At 42.9% G+C, this 19,483-nt stretch overlaps 1 protein-coding gene across 2 annotated transcripts in view; it reads left to right on the top strand.

Moving 5' to 3' along the window:
* Positions 1–19,483, top strand: part of LOC138259003 (inter-alpha-trypsin inhibitor heavy chain H3-like) — a 534,612-nt gene that overhangs the window by 168,091 nt on the left and 347,038 nt on the right. For both annotated transcript variants that reach the window (XM_069206380.1, XM_069206378.1), the window contains 2 exons: positions 6,122–6,290; positions 8,645–8,770. In XM_069206380.1, coding sequence (XP_069062481.1) covers positions 6,122–6,290; positions 8,645–8,770 — 295 coding nt within the window. The remainder of the gene's footprint in view (positions 1–6,121; positions 6,291–8,644; positions 8,771–19,483) is intronic.

Raw genomic sequence — 19,483 nt, 5'->3', positions numbered from 1 at the left:
GGTGGTCGAAGTGGTACATTGGCGGGTTGGCTTCAGCCAACCCCCCCAGTGTCATGATGTGGCGGTAAGTACCGCCAGACTGTTGGCAGTACTACTGCCGCATTATCGCCGACTGCCGGGGTCATAATGACCCCCCCAAGTCTCTTGGTATGTGGACCTTTTCTTCATTACTCGATATGGTACTTTCACTGCCACCATCTGAGTTGAACTCAGCCTTCCTGGCTTCCAGCTCCAGCTCTCTCAACTTCAGCTCATGAACTAATATTATTTCCTTTTCCTGGCTAAGGCTCTCTCTGCCTCAGCCCTCCTCTCCTCCGCTCGGGCTACGTCAGCCTTAGCTCCTTTCTTCTCTGTATCTGGCTGTGCCAGCTGCAGGTCCCTTTCAGCCTCTCTGTCTTTGAACTTCTCAGGGGATAGGGTGTGGGAGGAGACACTGCTCCCAGCAGTAGATCTAGCAGGGGATTCCCTCTCTGTGGGCTCCCCTCTCTCCTCTAGAGTCTCTGCAAAATCATTTGTCCCCCTCCTCTGTTTTTTCCTTAGGGCCATTGCCCACTTGGAAATTCTGGTTTGGGATCCCCCAGGAGGTGCCAATGCCTTACAATTTTTACACTTCCAGAAGAGTTTTTCCCCTCAGAGTCCTCCCCAGAGTCATTTGAGGGTGTTGCTACCTAGCATGTTTCTTCATAACAATACAGATCTGTCTCAAGATCCAGCCTTGTGGATCTCCTTTCACAGCCAGCCCCCTCTCCTTGCAGAAAACTCTCAACTCCTTCATGGTTTAGATGTTTAGGTGGCAGAAGTTAATTTCCATTCTGTCATGGCTTCACAGGTGCAACAACCACATAGAGTTCCAAGTTGATGAAGATGAAGTGGGAGTAACTTCTAGAAAAAATTACCAAATGAGGGAAAAAGGAAAACAGTATTTTGGCACGTAATGGTCTATGATATGGAAGTAGTGTACACGAAGCATAGTATGAGAAGTACAAATACAAGTCCTATCCTCACTGCTGATCAGCAATGTTAGAAATGGGGTCTCTTGTTTGCACTCTGTCCAATTAGGGACCCTCACTCTAGTCAGGGTAAGGGAGCGGCACAGCTAAGATAACCCCTGCTCACCCCCTTGGTGGCTTGGCACAAGCAGGCAGGCTTATCTCAGAGGTAATGTGTAAAGTATTTGTACCTACACACAGCAACACAGTAAAAACACTACATAATTAATCCACATCAGTTTAGAAAAATACACAATATTTATCTGAATAAAACATCCAACATACACAAGCAAAGTTAAACATTTTCAAAGATTAAACTTCAGTATAGCTCTTAGACAAACAATAGCTCCAAATGGAGCAATCGCAATATCATTGACAGGGTTGTTCCCAACAGTCCAATTCCACTCACAAGGGAGTGTGGGCCGATCACTGAGGTGCATGGACTTCCAGGTATAGTACCTTTGAAAACGATGAACCAAAGAAGTTGCATGGAGTTGAGGAGGTGAGGTGTTGCTGGTGCGGCGTCAGTTCCTTACTGCTACAAGGAGGTAAGGCATCGGTTCTTTACTGCACAGCAGGGGAGGTGAGGCGTCATTCCTTACTTGTGCAGGGGAGGTCATGCAGTGTCGGTGGTGAGGCTTCCGTTCCTTATGATCCAGTGGAGTCAATGAATCCAGCAGGTCAAGAATTGCGGCTTCAACTTCGCAGTGTTGCGATCTCACCACAGGGCCACAGGAGCTGTGTGGAGTCAGGTGTCCTGGACATCGGGGACACAGCACTCAGGAATCATGCTGTGGTGGGACTTCGGAGGTGCTGTGGTGGTGTCGGGCCTGTGGCTTCTGTCACGGTCGTAGCACTCAGCGGAGACCATGGCTCCTGGTGCAGGCAGTAGTGTGGAGTCAAACAGCAGTTCCAGTTCCGAAGTCGCTCTGAAGGTGATGCACTTGATTTCTTCTTGATTTCACCAGAACTCACTTCCAAGGGCCCAGAGACTAGATTTGGCACCCATTAGCAAGTCAAGACTCTCAGCAAGACAGTCCCGTCCAGGTGCTGGCAGATGAACTCTTTGATGTCCCTGAGACTTCTAACAGGAGGCAAGCTCAGTTCAAGCCCTTGGAGAACCATGGAAAGCAGGATAGAGAAAGAAACGTCCAGTCCTTTTACTTGCAGGACAAAAGCAGCAAGCAGCAGGCCAGCATAGCAAAGCAACAGGCAGAGTGGCATTCCCTCATACTGCAACTAGCTCTTCTTCCTGGCAGAATATCCTCAGTCCAGAATGTGTTCTGAAGTTGTGATCTTATAAGTCCAGTACTTATACTCATTTCTGCCTTTAAGGTAGGCAAACTTCAAAGGACTTCAAAGGAAAGTCTTTGTAGTGCACATCACCCTGCCTTTCTTGCTCTGGCCCCAGACACACTCCAGTGGGTTAGAGACTGCTTTGTATAAGGGCAGACACAGCCCTATTTCGATACAGGTGTCAGCTCGTCCTGCCACTCTAGCCCAGGAAGACCCATGAGGAAATGCAGTGCACACCTCAGCACCCTTTGTGTGACTGTCTAGAATACATTCACTAACAGCCTGACCCAGATGTGTATTCCTGTTGACACGCAGAGGCACAGAATGGTTAAGCAAGAATTTGCCAACTTTCTAAAAGTGGCATTTTCAAACTTACAATCTAAAAACCAACTTCACCAAAAGATGTTTTTTTAAATTGTGAGTTCAGAGACCCCAAACTTCACATCTCTATCCGCTCCTAATGGAAAATTACACTCCAACAATATTTCAAGGCAATTCCCGTGTTAACCTATGGGAGAGATAGGCCTTACAATAATGAAAAACAAATGTTGCAGTATTTCACTATCAGGACATGTAAAACACACCAGTACATGTTCTACCTTTTAAATACACTGTGCTCTGCCCCTAGGGCTGCCTTGGGGCTACCTTAGGAGTGACCTATATGTAGTAAAAGGGAAGATTTTGGCCTGGCAAGTGGGTGCACTTGCCAGGTCGAACTGGCAGTTCAAAACTGCACACACAGACACTGCAGTGGCAGGTCTGAAACATGTTTACAGGAGTACTCATGTAGGTGGCACAATCAGTGCTGCAGACCCACTAGTAGCATTTGATTTACAGGCCCTGGACATACATGGTGCACTACTCTAGGGAGTTACTATTAAATCAAATATGTCAATCATAGAGAGACCAATCACCAATATAATTTAGACAGAGTGCATATGCTCTTTAGCCCTGATTAGCAGTGGCAAAGTGCCCAGAGTCCTAAAGCCAACAAAACTGGTCAGAAAAAATAGGAGGATGGAGGCATACAGTTTAGGGATGACCCTGCAAAAAGGGCCAGGTCCAACACCTCTGTTTTACTTTCCTGCATGTTTTCCCCACATGCTCAAGACCACAGGGGCACTTTAAAATGTAAATGCAATTCTCCATATCACAAACAGTAAACTACATGATTTTTATTATATTTTCTGTAGGAAATGTTCTCACTTCATGGTGGTACTTTAGATCATGGTACTTTAAGATCTGGAACTTCCACCTGCAATTCCCACAATTATCTCTTTGCCATGGTTGGAACAACAGGGTTTTGGTAGTCAGCCACATGCAACATATGGCTCTGGCATGAGAATTATCCATTATGCCCCAGATGCACTGGTTATTTGGAGATACGTGTCTTAACTATGATTGCCTGGGTCATCTGCTTCTACGTCCTGCTATCTCCATAGTTAGTGTGAAACAAATGAGAAAAAGAAGTAGGCATTGTCACATTATGCAAACAGTAGGACATTTAAAGTTTGTAATAAAGAGGTGTACCTTGTAAGACTGTAACAAAATTGAATACGATCCTATAACATCTACGTAGAGACTAGTGAAAACAGGCCAAAGAAGAGCCAGCATATCCAGTGGCAATCAGTAAGAAGGAAGTGGAGAGCCAAGAGCATTATGTACTAAGGCAATGGAGCTGAGCCAACTCAACATGGCTTAGCCATCTGAAATGTAACAGTTTACAGAATTGTCTTTCCACCTGAATTAATGTCTAAAGACCCCTACTTCCACAAATAATGCTTTAACGTTAACTTAATAAAATCTCACAAATACTATATGTGAATGGGCTCATCTGAATTTGAGGATGTGCTGTGCATTTCACAACTATCCAAACACAAATTTTGTTCCTGGCTCTCATCCTGTGATAAGGTAATGTGGAAGAGGCAGATCATTTAAACGCTAATATTTACAGAATATACATATTTGGTATAAAGAAATTATGGTGCAGATACCTGAGCCACTGTGGAACACCCTCGTCCTTGTTAATAGATAAAACACACACCCTACCCCACCTCACGCATCTACACATCAGCACACACACACATGTAACCCTTCTGTCCATATCTCTGCCATTAAATTATACCAGGTGGAAATATACGATCCATGTGCTTCTTTCGTCACATTTCTTCAATCATATTTCCTATGGGGTCACTAGTATGTTCATGACCACATGAACAGCTTTATGATTCTGTCAGCCACATCAGAAGACAGTGTAGGCCACAGGACAACTTCTTCTTCACTTCCATTGTATCATATCTTCTAATAGGGTGACGTGATTGAAAACAATTAACCACCCAAATAGGTGCCTAGCTTTCATATGTGAACACTGCACATGGCATACTTAGTATATTTAGTGGATTACCAATGTGCCAAGGAGGCTGAAATGAAAAACGTGTTTACTCCTGCACAGTGCATGGATGGATCGCTCCATGTGTGCCCACCACTGTGAGGCTGCTCATTTTGCATTATCACCTACAGAGGACTCAGAAATGACAAAAGATGAGCTGACAGATCTGTCATTTTATCTGTTTACATTTCTGTCAAACAAAGCTACACAGAGCAGCTCAGCTTCTACGTGTGACATGATGGTGGTAGTGGGGCAGTGCCCTTGCGCACTCTTTGCAACAGCTGGAATTGCATGTGCATTTGATCACTGAGTTTAGGCGTGGTGGGCTAACATTGGGCACATGGTTACTGAACTTGGAGAATTGACTGCTGAACCTCTGAAATACCATGGCTCTTCCTGTGGTATATCATAGCTGCTTCACCTTTTTATAAGGGTTGCACTGAATTAGGTTGTTATCTGTTCTAAGACCTGTATTGATCTGGCACTCATAGTCATTTGTCACTTGTGGTCACTTTCTGAGTTGTCATCAGTTGCCACTCCCTCTACCACTGACATTTTGTTGAATTGACATCCACGCAAATGCATTATTTCAGTTTTGACTTTTATTATAGAGACAAATAGCCCCATTACATGTTTGGCAGTCCAAGGACTGCCAAAACCCTTGGTGGTGTTCGGACCGCTGCACTCCTGGTGGTCTGAATGCCAGATTACAACCCTGCCGATTGGACCATCAGGAAACCACTGCCGGGATCATGAATCCTGGCGAGGTTGTGGTAGTTGGAGTTGTAACCAGTTATGGCGACACTGAACTCAGTGTGGCTGATTACAACCTCAATATCTGTCATCATTTTCATGGCCGGGACCACTCCATGAAAAAAGGATGGTGCAAAGTCAGTGCTGAGGGCCACAGAAGGGTCCCTGCACTGCCCACACCTATGGCATAGGCAGGGCAGGAGACCCCCTGCCCAGCACCGTTGAAATGTGCATTGTCTGCTTTGCAGACAGTGCGCATTCTGAGGATCCTGGTCGGCCCCCTTTGTGCTATGGTATAGGACTTGGCTCCCTTAAGGGTGCATAGTCTTACACTGTAGCACTGATCCTGCCGGACTGACCGGTGGGAACACTCTATTACAATGCTCCCACCAGGCAGCCCGGCAGGAACATTGTAGTAGGGTGGACACCACAAATATAATGGTGGCGTCCTCCCCTCGGCTTTGGCGTTTCCATGGTGGGTCCACCAATGTCGTAATGAGGTCCAAAGTTATATACATTTAGATGTTCCAGGGGGTAGAAAATGTATGTGTTTCCAAGTTATCGCATCATGGAAATCAAATAGAAAGTACTGCTCAGTGAAACATTTTCAGTGCAGATGCTATGTCTCAATGTTTTTATAGATGAGTTATAGCAAGTATGCCTCCGTTCAAAGATGTTTCACCATTTTTTTCAGACTAAAGATGCCTTTCTGAAAATATCAGAAGACCTTCGCGAAGACGATTACTTCAATTTTGTAATATTTAGCAGTGACATTACTGTTTGGAAAGAGTCCTTGGTCAAGGCCACTTCTCAAAATGTGAAGGACGCCAAAGCCTATATTTCAAAGCTTACTGTCAATGGAGGTAAGGATAAGTGCTGTGTATGTAGCTGAGTTCTTACTTTTCTGACTAAAGATGTATTTCTGAAAATATCAGAAGACCTTCACGAAGACGATTACTTCAATTTTGTAATATTTAGCAGTGACATTACTGTTTGAAAAGAGTCATTGGTCAAGGCCACTTCTCGAAATTTGAAGAATGCCAAAGCCTATATTTCAAAGCTTACTGTCAATGTAGGTAACGAGAAGTGGTGTGCATATGGCTCAGTTCTTACGAGAAAATATATGCTTTATATATGGAAGGATAGCAAGCAGTCACTTTTTTGGAAGATGAAATTCACATTTGATTTAAAGTCACCATGGTGGTGCAATAGCACTAATCCCTTCCTGAGTCCACATAACAACTTGATGGTGTATTGCAGATTATGAGATTTAGGGACCTAGGGCACAAAAATAACGTACACTTTTGTGTAGGTTTGCTATTTTTTGGTATTCACAAACTACAGGGCCGATTCACAAAGGTAAAATACACTTTTGAGTAAGTTTACAATTTTGTGCCATTCGCAAAGGAATTTTACAAGTAGTATCTTTACGACTGCCTATCTTTTTATGTGCAGAGTCTCTGCCATGAGTACTGAGGCTTGGAAGTTGTAAAGATACTACTTGTAATATTCCTTTGTAAATTGCAAAAAATCGTACACTTTTCACAAAACTGTAAGTTTACCTTTGAGAATCAGACCTTACAAGTCTAAATTTGCAAATAATAATTTTATGACTGCTAGACTACACAATAAAAAGATAGGCTCATCCAATTTTTTATGTGTGAATTTCTCTGTTCTAACCAATAGTAACATTAAATTTGGAGTTTGGGAATACCAAAAAAATAGTAAACTTACAAAACGCGTTTGTTTACTTTTGTGTATCAGGCCCTAGGTTTTCATTTAAAGTGATGGCATAAGTGTTTTATAGATATTTCACATGTCCCTGTTTGCTTGTAAGGCTATAGAATGGGTATTGGCAGTATTAGTTACAGGAAGATGCCCAAAACCTCAGCGACAGGGAAGAAAACTAAATGCCAAATTGTCGGAATATAAATATATATGTGCTCAAAACAGGGCACTATGAAGATAAATCCACTTGTAGGTGTGGGTGCCACCAGACATTGCAACCAAGATATATTTAGGACTGTAAGTTGTATGGTGATGGATCCAATGATGACAGACTCCTACTGATGAGACAAAGGCATGGCTCCTACTCAGAGGGGGTAAAGGGAATATCCTCAAGTTCCAGAGGGAGTAGACTAAAGGCTGTCTCTCCAGTAAACTATGGATTCAGAGGCCTAGGCATTAGCTACTAACCACTGGGTTAGTGAACATGGAGCAGGCTGAAGAGAAGCTGAGATTTATCAGTGATCACAGTCACTTATTTTCTTTAAAATGTCTTTAATTCTTTTGTGTGCCAGAACAGTTGTTGCTCTTGTATTGGATCCATATGGGCTTGAATATAAATTTGGATCCTGGGCTGGCTGTCTACTCGAGTCATTCTAAACATGTCTGACTCATATGGGCATTGTGCTTGTCCTCTAGGTCAGGTCAGCTTTTCTCTTCACCTTGAAGTCCAGTAGATCATTTTCCAGGCATATTTCTGTAGAGTATCAGAGGGTACCAGAGCCAGTTCAACAATGGGACCACATTCAAAAGGTGTTCCATGTTCAAAAATAATATTCCCAGCCAACTTAGGCTGTATGGCCACACTGGATTTCTACAGTGGAGGTAGCACCTTCTTTAGCATAGACAATTGGTAAATTGACATACTTGTCATATGGATGACATGCTTTGGAACCAAAGGCTCTGGATAGACAAAGAACATACTTCTCCTTTCTGCAGAACTCGTCAGTATTATAAGAACACTTTCAGGTAATATTGAAGTATCCAATCTACGTGAGAATGAAAAACAACTTATGTTTCTCACAAATTATCAAAGTTCCTCCCTACATTTTATCATAGTAATAAAATGCACAGCTTCCAAGGCACAAACACAGTCCAGTTAAATTGGTGGTCAGATTCTTTGAACTTGAATGCAACAGATCCCGCAGCTAACAACTTAGATTTGGTAAACACCAGCAGTAAATGTCAGCAGTAAACTTTGAGCAGTGGCGTAACAAAACTGGAGGGAACATGGAAGGGTCCCGTCCTCCAGACTCACTCAGGCCAGGTTCTGTGCTGAGAGGGGAGCTTGGGGGGGGCTGTAGGGGAATTTGCCATGCCACTGACTTTTATATTATTGCTATCCTGCAAATTTCTACTGGCCATCAGTTGTTCATACTGTCAAACACACTACTATCTTCCATTGACGTGTTATACCATTATTCCTTTTCAGCAACAAATATCAATGAAGCACTGCTCATGGCAACAAAATTACTCAATGACAAACTTTCTAATGAACAGCAGATGGGAAGACGTTTTTCCTTGATTATATTCTTGACAGATGGTGACCCTACTTATGGTAAGTTCTTTTCTACTATATTATAAACTATTAATATTTAAGTACTGTTTTGCACCTAAAGGTTAAACTAGACCTACTGCTATTCCTCCATATTTGTGTCTTCAATCGTATAACACAAACTGACTTGACATACATTTGTTTGGGAGCAATTATCAGCTATGCCTAAATAGGTTAAAAATTAACTTTGACTGTAAAACCTTGGACTTGTGACATTCATAACCAGAGGCCACCATTAGAAACCCTGCCTACAAAGTGCAGAAAACCAAATTGTAAAGCACATTTTCTCCCCATGCCAGTGACAGGAAAAGGCTTGTCATTCAGTGTTCCCTGAAGTCCAACCTATCTCTAGCTAACACATATGTTTTGCATATTTGTATTGTCATTTTGCTGTCTTATTTCTGAGAGTCCATCTCAGTGATGATCACAAGCACTGTAATATACAAAAACAACCAGAAGAAAACACAATGCAATATTTTTTCCAGGACAATATCTAATATTCAGACTTCTAATATGTCTACAATATCGATAAGAACCATTAATTCCAACCTTAATACACTATTCGAATCATAAATACATGTTGTTCATGAGTCATTCATCATTATATGGTACCAGTCATCAATCATAATTGACTATCTCAAGCTCTACTTGCTTTTTTTCAGACAAGAATATAGATGATCAGGCTTCGATGTATGTTTGAGCTTGTTCTAGAACATGTCATTCAAATTTTTTCGACAACCTGTCTAATTATTGTAAGGCGTGGTAAATCTAGACTAGACCTTAGCTTAATTTGTCATTCATGAATTCACAAAATAGACAATGAAGTTAAAAACTATTCGGAGGCAATATCTTGGTTTTCATTGGCATTGCTAGAAATTATCCAATGTTGTAAATCTTGTATTAGAGTGGTGAGAACCTCCACTGAGATTAGACACGTTCAGTATCTGGCTGTTTACTGAAGAGGGCTTCAATGCAGATTCAAGGACAGGTTAGTTTAGATTCTTGCCTGGACCTTCATCTACTATATGTGTTGAAGTAAAGCATGTGGCAGGATTTTATTGAAGGAGGTCTTACCCTTGCCCCACAATGTCTGAGGGAGAGGTGAAGCAACATGCTTGATCTGTGAGGACATCCTTGACTTATTGTGCCATCCACTGCTGGAACAAATGAAAATAATACTTCAGGCCTACCATTGTTGCCTGACTGCTGCAGTTTAAACCTGCATTGCAACTGGTCAAAATAACCTTGTGACATGGAAAAGGCCTTCCTTTTAAAAAATAAAGTCACCTCTAAGTATGCCTAGTCACCCAAAAACTATGTTGCATTATATTTAAAAGTGGATCATAGACATTTAAAGTTGTTGTGTCCCTACAGTGACAAGCAGAGAAAGCTATTTTTACTGTGTAAGCCTCTGTCAATCTTATGAAGAAAATTAGAGCGCAAATTATTGAAATCATTTTGCTATTTTGGGGTTGGGCAAGCTATAGAAATGGCTCAACAAATATTTTTTATTATTTATTAAAATTCCAATTCATTGGTGAAGTTGGAATTTTAATAACTGTTTTTTAGAAGGTACCATGTACATACCTGAATCTCCTGAAAGCTGATTTGTATTACACTGTCAGCAGCAACCTCTGCATGACCCTAGGGAGGTATGACCATTGCTCCTAGAGCAAGACAATGGCATAGACTGGGGACAAGATGAGCTGGGTGTGGGGCATATGATCCCTACCAGTTAAGAGAAGGCAGCTGGGGAGATTACACAAAATTACCTTAAAAGGAGCAGAGGTGACACCTGCCCATTCCTAGGTTAGTGTAAGGAGAAACCTGGAACACATCTCCGGACACATGGTAGTCACCTAGTCCCAGAATCACTTTGGTGTAGCTTTGCAGGAGGTGACTGACTACTCATTTCCTCATTTCCTTAACACACCTCGGACTGGCACACAAGCTCCCTCCAAGGGCAGAAGGCCTGTGCTAGCTTGGATTTAGAGCATTCTAGGCCAATTTGCAGTAAAGCAATCAGAATGTGCTGAAAACATAGGTAAAGTTCCCCCTGGAACTTTTTCCTTATTGATTAGGGAGTGTCAAAGAGCCATCACCACACAGTGGCTACTCAACTGTACAAAAGTGGACCTCATATTGAGTTTCTCATAACGCTTCCTGGATCTGCCGGAGAACAGAAGGACTGCCCCTGCTGTGTGAGACCTTTAAAGAGACCTGAAGGGATGGACCTGCTCCAATTTGTAACCAGGACAAAGAAGTAGACTTCGAGGGTCACTTGTCTGACCTCCTTTGTGGCTACTGGTGCAGAAGAAGCTGCAAGAGGTCTCTTTCCTGAAGTGCCCAAATGTCCAACAGCAACTGGAACTGGACTGGACCTGCTGGTGGCCTCTGTATCAGGAGTCCTGTCTCCTAGGTGCTGCCCTTGACCTCCTGGGATCCTTAGAAATTAGCCAGAGGAGGTGCTCTAGGCACTCCGAAAAGATGGTACTGAGATCATTTGGGTTTTCAAGACCTCCAGAGTGTCAGTGGGACCTTAAGTCTGAGTTTAACACGGCATTGTTGGATACAGCTTCAGGATTGCCCTACTGGAGTATGTTGTGGCTTATAACAAAATCTAAGTCTGAAGGTAAAAATCTTGGCTAGGCAAAGGAGTGAAAATTAGCTGTGCAACACAAGGATTTCATCGGACATGAAATTTGAACTTCTCCCACTCAGAGTTTTTTTGCCATAGCAAAGTACTTTAGTGGGATGTCACCCAGTGGCTATCCAGATTCGATAGAACTGTGGTGGCTGCAGCTTGCAGCAATATCCCACTGTAGGATTTTGACTTCTAATTCAGACACAATGAGTCAAATCTCTCAACCATATCTTTAAGGCCACCCAAAGCTACTTTACATGGCTTTGAATGGTCTCATAGATATAGAGTGAGGCAAGGCAATGCAAATCGCTACGCTGCTTTACTCTGTACCAGGGATGCATTCAGTGAGTGTTGCGGTGTGTTTTCCCATGCAACACCCATGGATTTTGATGGATCCATCCCCAGATTTACAAGAGCCTGTAAACCAAGGAATGAACCAACAAGGAGAATTATGTTTATTTTGCCTCATTTATTGCACTTTCTATGTGTGAAGCATTCTGCAGCACACATAGAAAGAGGAAAAAGCCTCCCAGGATTGTTTTTGTGCAGAAAGGTGCCACTCCCTGCAGACAGATAATCCTGCCTACAACGCAGACATCGGTGCACCAAGTGTAAGGGTGCCTGCCTTACCTTACCTTACCCCTGTGCTGGTGCCTAAATGGCACCAGCACAGGAGTAAAAGACAGGAATGCGGCATATGCCATAGATAGGGTGCATCCCTACCCTTCCATTTTGACACAGGGCAGCTCAGCAAGGTGTGACTTGCTGCGCTGCTGTGTGCCAAATCCCCATTTTAAAGTAAAGTTATCTGCAAATTCATCTTTGGAACTAAAAGTACTTCCAAAAGGCTTAAACTACCTTATCTTTACATATAAGTCACCCTGAAGGTGTGCCCTAAGTGCCCCTAGGGCTGGGTGCTATGTAACTATAAGCAAGTACCTTATAAAAATTGGTTTATTAGCCCTGGTGAGGAAAAATAGCCAAAATCGTTTTATCCCCACTGTAGGAATGGGCTTCTTAGGCTAACATGGGTGGACTTTTTTTAATTCATAAAGTCTCCAAAGGAGATACATATGTCAAGTTTGTCATAAATGCAACAACTTGCCATTGTTGAATTTAATATAACTAGTTCAGCGAAAGAGTTTAATAACTCTACCTGAAAGTTGCCAATATCAGCTCTGTAGTGCCCTTCTCTGACTGGACAGCCTCTGGGAGCCTGGTCAGGCTGCCTTGATGAGGTGTGAAGGGTCCTGGGCTGAGAACAAAGGAAGTGCCTTGGGTAGGAGATCTTCCTCAGCAGATGGTGAAACAGGATGAGGGGTGAGCAGCCAAACTCGTCTTCAAAGGAGGGAAAGACATTTGGAGCAAACTCAGGACCTCTCCCATTTCCTGCAAAGTCAGACAACCAGATGTCCCCTTGATTAGGTTAAGAGAGGGCAGGAGAGGGGTGTGTTAAGGATTTTTAGCCACAACAGTAGGTGGACTGCCCTGCTGGCACCCTGACTTGCACCTGGACACTGCATTCTGAAGGACTGCACCAGCTGCACACTTAGGCTTCACCATGAAAGGGGCTTTGCCTGTTTTCAACTGGTTCAAGAAGAGACTCCCTGCTTGCTACAGGTGAAAAACAGCAAACCAGATTCCCCGGCATCAAAATATGAAGGAACTGATCAGCTGACCAGTGGCTAGTGGTCATTTTTGGATTTGAACCAGGTACATTCTGGGAGTTGGAGTCCTAACCCTCAAGGAGCAACTCAGAGCTTCTGGAGCCTTGGGGTGAGCTGTGGATTCCCAAAGGACCTCCAAAGACATTCTGGAAGAAGAACCATAAGTTTGGAGAAGTTTTGGGACTGACCGGCTGTAGTGAGTCAAGCCGGCAGTAGTAAGTCCTGCAAGATGCATGGCTAACTACTGATTCTGTAGTATAATCCCATTGAATATAATGGAGGCCGGGACTTAAAATTCCTGTAGGAAATTGTGCTAAAACAATTAAAGTACATTTTTTAAAATTGTTAAAAATATAAATGCATGTAATTTCATGTTTTAAATAGAAATAAAGCATATACATTTGATTTTAACCTATGTATTAACCTTTTTAAATTAAAGATTGATGTAACATTAATCTGTGTTAAAATATAATTTCATTGATATTAATTCATACATCACTTTTAATAATAGTTAATATATTAATTTTAGGTGGGATTATTTCTAAATATTAGAAATATATATCATTTAAATGAATACACATAAATTAAATAAATGTTTAGTTCAAAGTAGAGTTAACAGTGCTGCATTTTTATTTTGTACATTTGAAATAAATACATACAATACATTTTACAGTTAAATAAACATGTGTACTTTTCCATATACCTTACTATGGGGAAGGTTTATTAAACTTGAAAAATTAGTAAGAAGAATTTTATGTAAATGGTGATGTAAACTATTAAGATACAGACACACATATATATGTAAGAATGTAATCCATATCAGGGCATTGTCTTTTATTCTGATTTGGTGTAGTCACTTTATGAGTGTGTGGTGGGAGACAGTGTTGAAAGCTGTGGAGAGGTCGAAGAGGATGAGGGTGGCAGATTCTCCTCTGTCCAGTAGGGAGCAGATGTCGTCTTTTTGATGATCAGGGCCGTCTCGGTGCTGTGGTTGGCTCTGAGTCCTGATTGGAAGGGGTCTAGCAGGTTGTTTCTCTCCAGGTGTTCAGTGAGTTGGAGGTTGGTGGCTTTCTCCAGTACTTTGGAAAGAAAATGGGAGCCGTGAGATGGAGCGGTAGTTCTGGAGGTTGCTAGGGTCTGCAGAGGATTTCTTGAGGAGGGGTCTGACCTCTGAGTGGTTCCAGGTGTGAGGAAGGTGGCTTGTGGTGATGGGGCATTGAGGATAGTGGTGAGCTGGTGGCTGATCTCCTCACTTTGTAGGTTGAGGAGTTGGGGTGCTCCTGAATGGATGGAGTTCATGAGGGCCATAGTTTTTGGTATGCTGAGCAATTCCCATATATATATATATATATGCCTAGACTGGCGGTCGCTACTAGGTAGTTATAGTTAGAACCTAGTTTCTTTAGAAAAATAGTTTTTTGTTTTACCTGTATCTTTGGCGCTGGTTGATGAATCTTCACAAAATTTTCCCTCAAAACATTTCCACTCACTTCAGCTGCTGTGTGGAAAATTTTGGGGTGAACCATCAAGTCGGGCTGAGAAAAAGGGGGCTCCCAAAACACATTTTTCCCATTCATTTTTCCATAGGGATTTTGAACAGCAATAGCGCCCAAATAACTGGAAAGAATTACACCAACTTTGACAGGAAGGTAGCTCTCTGTTCAGAAAGAGCCCTCTTTGTTATTTGGTGTAAAACCAATCAGTAATTTTTGAGAAGTGAAAGAAAATCCAAATGTGTATATATAAGGATGTGAAGGATTTATGACCCCTACCGATCTGGTACTGAGATTTGATTGGCTGCCACCACTTCCACAAGAAAGTGTTGGCAGCCATGTTGAGACTCAGCTTCAGCTGAGTCCCTAAAAAAAGGTTAAAAATAAAGGAAAGGGGCCAGGGTATGGACACCCTGAGCCCTCAGCTCTGGTGGTGGTGTTCTACAGGGATAACCCCGGGGCTAAAAATCACTTTTCAAAAATGTTTTGCCACAAATTCATGATGGGGTTGTGAATCCGGGCAAATGTTTTTTAAAATAAAACAAGCGCAGGCTCCCCGGTGCCATAATGAAATTAAATGTGTGAGGGGCGTGCCCTAAGGTAACTGTAACTCTGGCCCTCGCCATGTACTGCTAATTGCTGCACAAATTACAGCACTCATTATATCTTTGATAACAACATTGATAATATCAATTTAATATTTGCTGTAAACTTTTTGTCCAACAAACTGTGCATGGCGGGGGTGTGAGTTATAGTTACCGTAGGGCACGAGTTATAGTTACTTGAGATAACTCTACTATAACTGCTAAATTTCTATGGTTTGGTACATTTAAAATGAGACTCTAACTGTAACGTCCCTGTAACCTTTGGCTTTTTAGTGTGTATGTATATATATATATATATATATATATATATATATATATACACACACACACACACACACACACACATAATGGAGAACAAAATAGAAAAGTGAACAAAATAGAAAAGTTACAGTATTAACAAAATAATTTAAATGTATTTAAAAAGCATTAATTTTGAATACATAAGCCAATTCAGATGATTTTTCAGAAGTTTAAAAACATACAACTGTTCAAAGTGTTAATTGATAACAGGACCCCTCACAATCCGGATTCAGACGAAACCACAGCACTGAGACTGCCCTCCTCGCCGCCACAGATGACATCAGACATCAAATGGACAACGGCGAAACCTCAGCCCTCATCCTCCTCGACCTATCAGCCGCTTTTGACACCGTCTGCCACCGCACCCTACTGACCCGCCTCCAAGAAGCCGGCATCCAAGATAAAGCCCTCCACTGGATCTCATCCTTCCTCTCCGACAGAACGCAGAGAGTCCGTCTCTCCCCTTTCCGCTCCAAAGCCACCAACCTCATCTGCGGCGTCCCCCAAGGATCCTCCCTCAGTCCCACGTTGTTCAACGTCTACATGGCCCCCCTCGCTCAACTGGCCCGCCAACACCACCTCAGCATCATCTCCTACGCCGACGATACCCAGCTCATCCTCTCCCTGACCAAAGACCCGCTCACCGCCAAAACAAACCTCCACGAGGGACTAAAATCCATCGCCGATTGGATGAACAACAGCCGCCTGAAACTCAACTCCGACAAGACGGAAGTCCTCATCCTCGGACGCACTCCCTCGGCCTGGAACGACTCATGGTGGCCCTCCGTCCTCGGACTCCCACCCACCCCTGCCAGCCACGCAAGAAACCTCGGCTTCATCCTGGACTCCGCCCTCACCATGTCCAAACAGGTCAGCGCCGTCTCCTCCTCCTGTTTCAACACCCTTCGAATGCTCCGCAGAATCTTCAAGTGGATTCCAACAGAAACCAGAAAGACGGTGACCCAGGCCCTCGTCAGCAGCAGACTTGACTACGGCAACGCACTCTACACAGGCATACCAACCAAAGACATCAAACGCCTCCAACGTATCCAAAATGCCTCCGCCCGACTGATCCTCAACATACCTCGCCGAAGTCACATCTCCCCTCACCTAAAGGAACTCCACTGGCTCCCGGTAGACAAGAGGATAACCTTCAAACTCCTGACCCACGCTCACAAGGCACTTCACAACACCGGACCCTCCTACCTCAACACCAGACTCAACTTCTACACGCCAACACGTCAACTCCGATCCGCCAACCTCGCCCTCGCCATCGTACCCCGAATCCAGCGCAAGACATCCGGCGGCAGATCCTTCTCCTTCCTCGCCGCCAAGACCTGGAACTCTCTCCCCACATCTCTTCGCCAGACCCAGGACCTCCTCACATTCAGAAGGCTCCTCAAGACCTGGCTCTTCGACCGCTAATCCAGCAGCGCCCCCCCCCCCAGCGCCTCGAAACCCTGACGGGTACATAGCGCGCTTTATAAATACCATGATTGATTGATTGATTGATTGATAAAGCTCTTTTCTGAACTACCCTATGCTTTCATTATGTATGTCATTTGTACTCTGTACCACTTTTCTCTCCTTCTGATGCTCCCATACATAAATACTCACAGCCTTGCACAGTCCTCTGAGTGTGCTGTATGGGGGCAGTGTTTGCTGGTTTGTGTTCACTAGTGCCTCAGGAGACCATACTTTTATAATGGAATTTGCATTTTCACTCAACATATCCTGTTATAATAGATATAATTTATATGCACCAGATTTTCGCTACCTTTTTCTTTTTATTAGGATCCTGCAAGACTCATGTGAGATCATAAAAATACTTTACAGAAAGAATTTTCATTTTCCTTTATTACAATATTTACATCGTACAATCCCCACCCGGGCCGGCTTTAGGGCGGTGCGACCGTTGCGGCTGCATCAGGTACTGACCTGGATGTGGGGGCGCTGACCTCAGGGGGGTGCTGTATTTAGCAATTACTCATGAAACTTGTAATTTAACCTGCTGAAAAGTTCCTTGTACGTCCAGACTTCAGGAAGCTATTAAAGTGTCATGGTAACTTATGTGGTTAATGTTTTTGCTAGAGAGAGAGAGATCGGCATTTTTTCCAGTGGCTATGTAGAGACGAGGGTTACTTTTGCCGGCAGTGAAGGAATCCGGGGAGGTGTTCATGGGGCGCAGGGGTGCCAAAAAAGATTGCTGCACCGGGCGCCACCAGTGCTATAGCCAGCCCTGATCCCCACTACTAGACTAAGGGGAGAGACTGACCTCTCCCTTGAGACCTTGCATGAAGATAACCAGTGTGTAGGGTGTAAAAGGACACTGCCTCAGCAGTATGCATAGTGTGGTGGGGAAGTTACTGACTGCACAGGTGAGACATCTCTATTGCATAGAAAGAAAAAACAAACTGCACCCATTTTTCACCAGCCTTTTCATGACGGTGCTACTGCCATGAATTTGTGGAGGAGAACGAGGTCGTAATACCCAGGGCAGCACTGCCTTGGTGGATTAGGGCCCTCACAACCGCCAGACTGCTGGTATTTCTGATCCTGGCAGTGCTGACGGTCCCACTACGGCCCATCCACCACAGTTAAAACTTGGCGGTCGGTGCAACCACCATCCGCGAACATGGTGGTTATGAGACTGCCAGGTTCTTAATGACCTCCCCCCAAGTGTCTGTAGAACACAATATGTGCATACTACCATAGAGATACATGTACATGCAGCTCCATATTTACAGTCTCTGAATATGGAACTGGCATGTTTAATGAATAGTACAATACTATTATAACATAAAGTATTAAGTAAAGAAATCAAAAATAACTCTAAAATGTTTATTACAACAAACAATTTAATAACGCAGAACTGCATCAACTATATTAGCAAATTGTATGAACAACTATTAAACAAACAACTGTATAATTTATAAAAATTTTAACACTCATGAGCAGGTTCCATTGTCTCCCTCTTTTTGCTTTATTTGCGTACTGGCTTTTGATTCAGGTAACACTTCTTTTCTAGTCTTATAGCCACCTTAGCTTTCCAAAGAGTGTTTAGTTTCAAGTATAGATCAGTAGGCTAGGTGACAAGAAAGTTTCAGCAAAGTACCATGTCTATAAATTACAGTTGACAAAGCCTAGCTCGGGCAGAGTTAGCTTGTGTTGCTGAACGGCACACCTATCCAATCACTGCCACATCCTTCCAACATGAAAGCACTATGGTTCAAGACAGAGTTATTGCTCAACAGCACAATAATCCTGCTTCGCTTAACAAGGCTCTTCTTTGCTGCTTATATAAGAAGATACTTATTTTCTCAGAGACAAGTTTCCATTTTCCTCCACAAAAAGACCAAATACTCCGAAATTGAAAGGTTACATACTGGTCAATATTCAATAATGGTGATGCATCAGTATATTTTTCAAACCTTGCTACATTTTTTCACCCAGAATCACATATTTACATCTAATGCACCAGTAACATTTTTCTTGAAAAATTCCACACTCTAACCCAGAGCACTTTTTTATCACAAACAAAATATAAAATTCCATCAAACCTCATTTCATTCAGGTTCTTCAAGGTCTTCTTGAGATAACCTTGCTAGTGCTCACCACAGCTTTTAACTCTAAAAATAGCAATCTCACCACTCAAACATTTCATAGGGGTAAAATATATGTGCAATGAGGTTCATAACAATAGATGAGCTTGTGTTATTGCATTCTCTGTTTTATAATTTGAGATACATTACTTTGTTTACTTAGAAGTTCTGTTGGAAGATGGGTCATTAGTTGTGTGGCCTGCACAAGTAATGGGTCCACACACGACCACCAGTGGGAACCAAACACCCCATTGTAGCACATGACTCTCATAGGGTATTGTTGCAGGGCAGTCCAAGGCTTATTCAAGTGAGATGGTGTGGGCTAGTAATCCCCATTCATGAGCACAAAAGTCTGACACTCAAAAAATGATTGTCCAGTCTGTGCTTTTTCTTTTGATAAAGCAA

Source organism: Pleurodeles waltl, chromosome 9 (genome assembly GCF_031143425.1).
Source record: "Pleurodeles waltl isolate 20211129_DDA chromosome 9, aPleWal1.hap1.20221129, whole genome shotgun sequence".
NCBI lineage: Eukaryota > Metazoa > Chordata > Amphibia > Caudata > Salamandridae > Pleurodeles > Pleurodeles waltl.
The sequence above is the reverse complement of the archived record's forward strand: the minus strand, read 5'-3'. Positions and strand labels throughout refer to the sequence as shown.